Source organism: Aplysia californica, unplaced genomic scaffold, assembly GCF_000002075.1.
Source record: "Aplysia californica isolate F4 #8 unplaced genomic scaffold, AplCal3.0 scaffold00071, whole genome shotgun sequence".
Classification (NCBI taxonomy): Eukaryota; Metazoa; Mollusca; class Gastropoda; order Aplysiida; family Aplysiidae; genus Aplysia; species Aplysia californica.
The window spans coordinates 1,337,517-1,339,523 of record NW_004797341.1 but is presented as its reverse complement, the minus strand read 5'-3'; the positions used below and the strand labels follow the sequence as shown (position 1 = coordinate 1,339,523).

At 44.8% G+C, this 2,007-nt stretch overlaps 1 protein-coding gene across 1 annotated transcript in view; it reads left to right on the top strand.

Annotated features, from left to right (window-relative positions):
* LOC101861878 (neurogenic locus notch homolog protein 3) overlaps positions 1 to 1,834 on the top strand; it is a 23,054-nt gene extending 21,220 nt beyond the window's left edge. Inside the window, exons 6-8 of the mRNA XM_035968636.1 lie at positions 32 to 236; positions 913 to 1,064; positions 1,734 to 1,834. Of these exons, the coding sequence (XP_035824529.1) occupies positions 32 to 236; positions 913 to 1,064; positions 1,734 to 1,834 (458 nt within the window). The remainder of the gene's footprint in view (positions 1 to 31; positions 237 to 912; positions 1,065 to 1,733) is intronic.
* The last annotated feature ends 173 nt before the right edge of the window (positions 1,835 to 2,007 follow it).

The window sequence follows — 2,007 nt, the reverse complement described above, 5'->3', positions numbered from 1 at the left end:
CCCCACCCCTGCACTCACCCAACACACCCAGCCTTCCACCAATGCGTGCCTCACGCCAACTGTAGCGCCACCAAGGGCGGCCTGTGCACGTGCGCCGCGGGCTACTACGCCACCAACTCCTCGTGTGAGCAGCTCAAGAAGGAGGGCGAGACGTGCGTGAGCACGGGCCAGTGTATCCTCAACGCCGTCTGCCGAGCCGGGAACTGCACGTGTGAGCCCGAATATTTCGCTTTGAAGTGAGTTTTTGTTTTTTGTTTTTGTAAGTATTTTACGGCGCTTGCAACTCTGCATAAGGTCATATGAACGCGCGGGACACATTAAACTTTTTCAGTTGGTAGGAAATTTTGAATGTTGCCCGAGTGGCGGCCGAAGCCTACTCTTATCGATTTTAGACCACCAGGGGATCTTTAACGTGCGCAACTTGCACTCGGGCTGTCTGAGATTTTTCTCCCTTGTCCGAGAAGGCTAGGTGTAGCTGGGGTGTGACTGAAAGACAGCAGTAAGGAGGAGTCAAGGAGTAGCTGTAGAAAGGCTGGAGAAAGAATCAGGAGCCCAGAGGAGGGGGCAAAGGGGGTGAGGGGTACGTGCAGAAAGAGGAGGCGAAAGCAGAAGACAGAACATTGCTAGAGAGCAGTAAAGGAGGTGACAGGAGACAAATTCTGTGAAGAAAATGCTTCGGTCGCTACCCGGATTCAAACCCGGGACCTTTGAATGAGAGGTGAACATCTTAACCTCTAGGCCACGAGAGCCCCCTGAAGTGAGTTAAATGTACTGTCTTATTAAGTTGTTATGTTGTTATTGGGGTGTTTTTTTCCCTTAGTAGTGTGAGAGTTTAACGGCACTTGCAACACATTCAGGTCATATAAGTGCCGACGATTAGAGGTGTTACACGAACCTCCCCTCTATCCCCAGCGGCTACTGTCCACTCCGGAAACTGGCGGGCGACAAGTGTAACGGTTCCGGCCAGTGTGTGACGCACGCCGAGTGCACGTCACCGGACAGTGACGGTGTGTGTCGGTGTAACGCCGGGTACTACAGGGACCCTGAGGGCCGCTGTGCTGGAAGTAAGTCGTTTTTACGGCATAATCGACAAAGCTGACAAACAAAGATGATATATGAAGCTAACAAGGATAAAGATGACATATGAAGCTAACAAATAAAGATGACATTTGAAGCTGACAAATAAAGATGACATATGAAGCTAACAAATAAAGATGATAAATAATTTTTTAAAAATAAACCTGACAAATAAAGATGACTTAAGATTATGAAGTTAACAAATAAAGATGATAAATAAATCTTTTAAAGAAAGATGATTAATAAATCTTTTAAATAAAGCTGACAAAAAGACGATAAATAAATCTTTTAAATAAAGCTGACAAAAAAGATGATAAATAAATCTTTTAAATAAAGCTGACAACTAAAGATGACATATGAAGCTAATAAATAAAGATGATAAATACATCTTTTAAATAAAGCTGACAAATAAAGATGATAAATAAATCTTTTTAAATAAAGCTGGCAAATAATGCAATGCACATCATGTCGCTGGCTGGGTGCAAGAACCCGACAAGCGCCATTTTTAAACTCCCTAATCCCTCCCCTCCCCATCAATATACTTCCCACATACCCCGACCCCCTCCTATATATATATATATTATCATTATATATACCTCCAACTAATCCCCACCCACCCTCCCTCCCTCCCTCCTCTTCTCCCCTTCTCCCTCCAGTTATCCCCCCAAACAAGGCGTGCACGGGCACAGGCCAGTGTGTGGCGAACGCCGAGTGTTCTTCGGACGTCTACGGGGTCTGTGTCTGTGATTCCAGGTGAGTTGCGTAAACTCAGGGGAGATTTAGTTTTGTTTTCTGTTTGTTTGTTGTTATTGTTTTGTTTTGTTTTCCGTTGTTGTTATTTCTTCTCTTTTGAGGGGGTGTGATAGTTTATGGGTTTTTGTTTTTGTTTGTTTGTGTGTGTGTGTGTGTGTGTGTGTGTGTGTGTGTGTG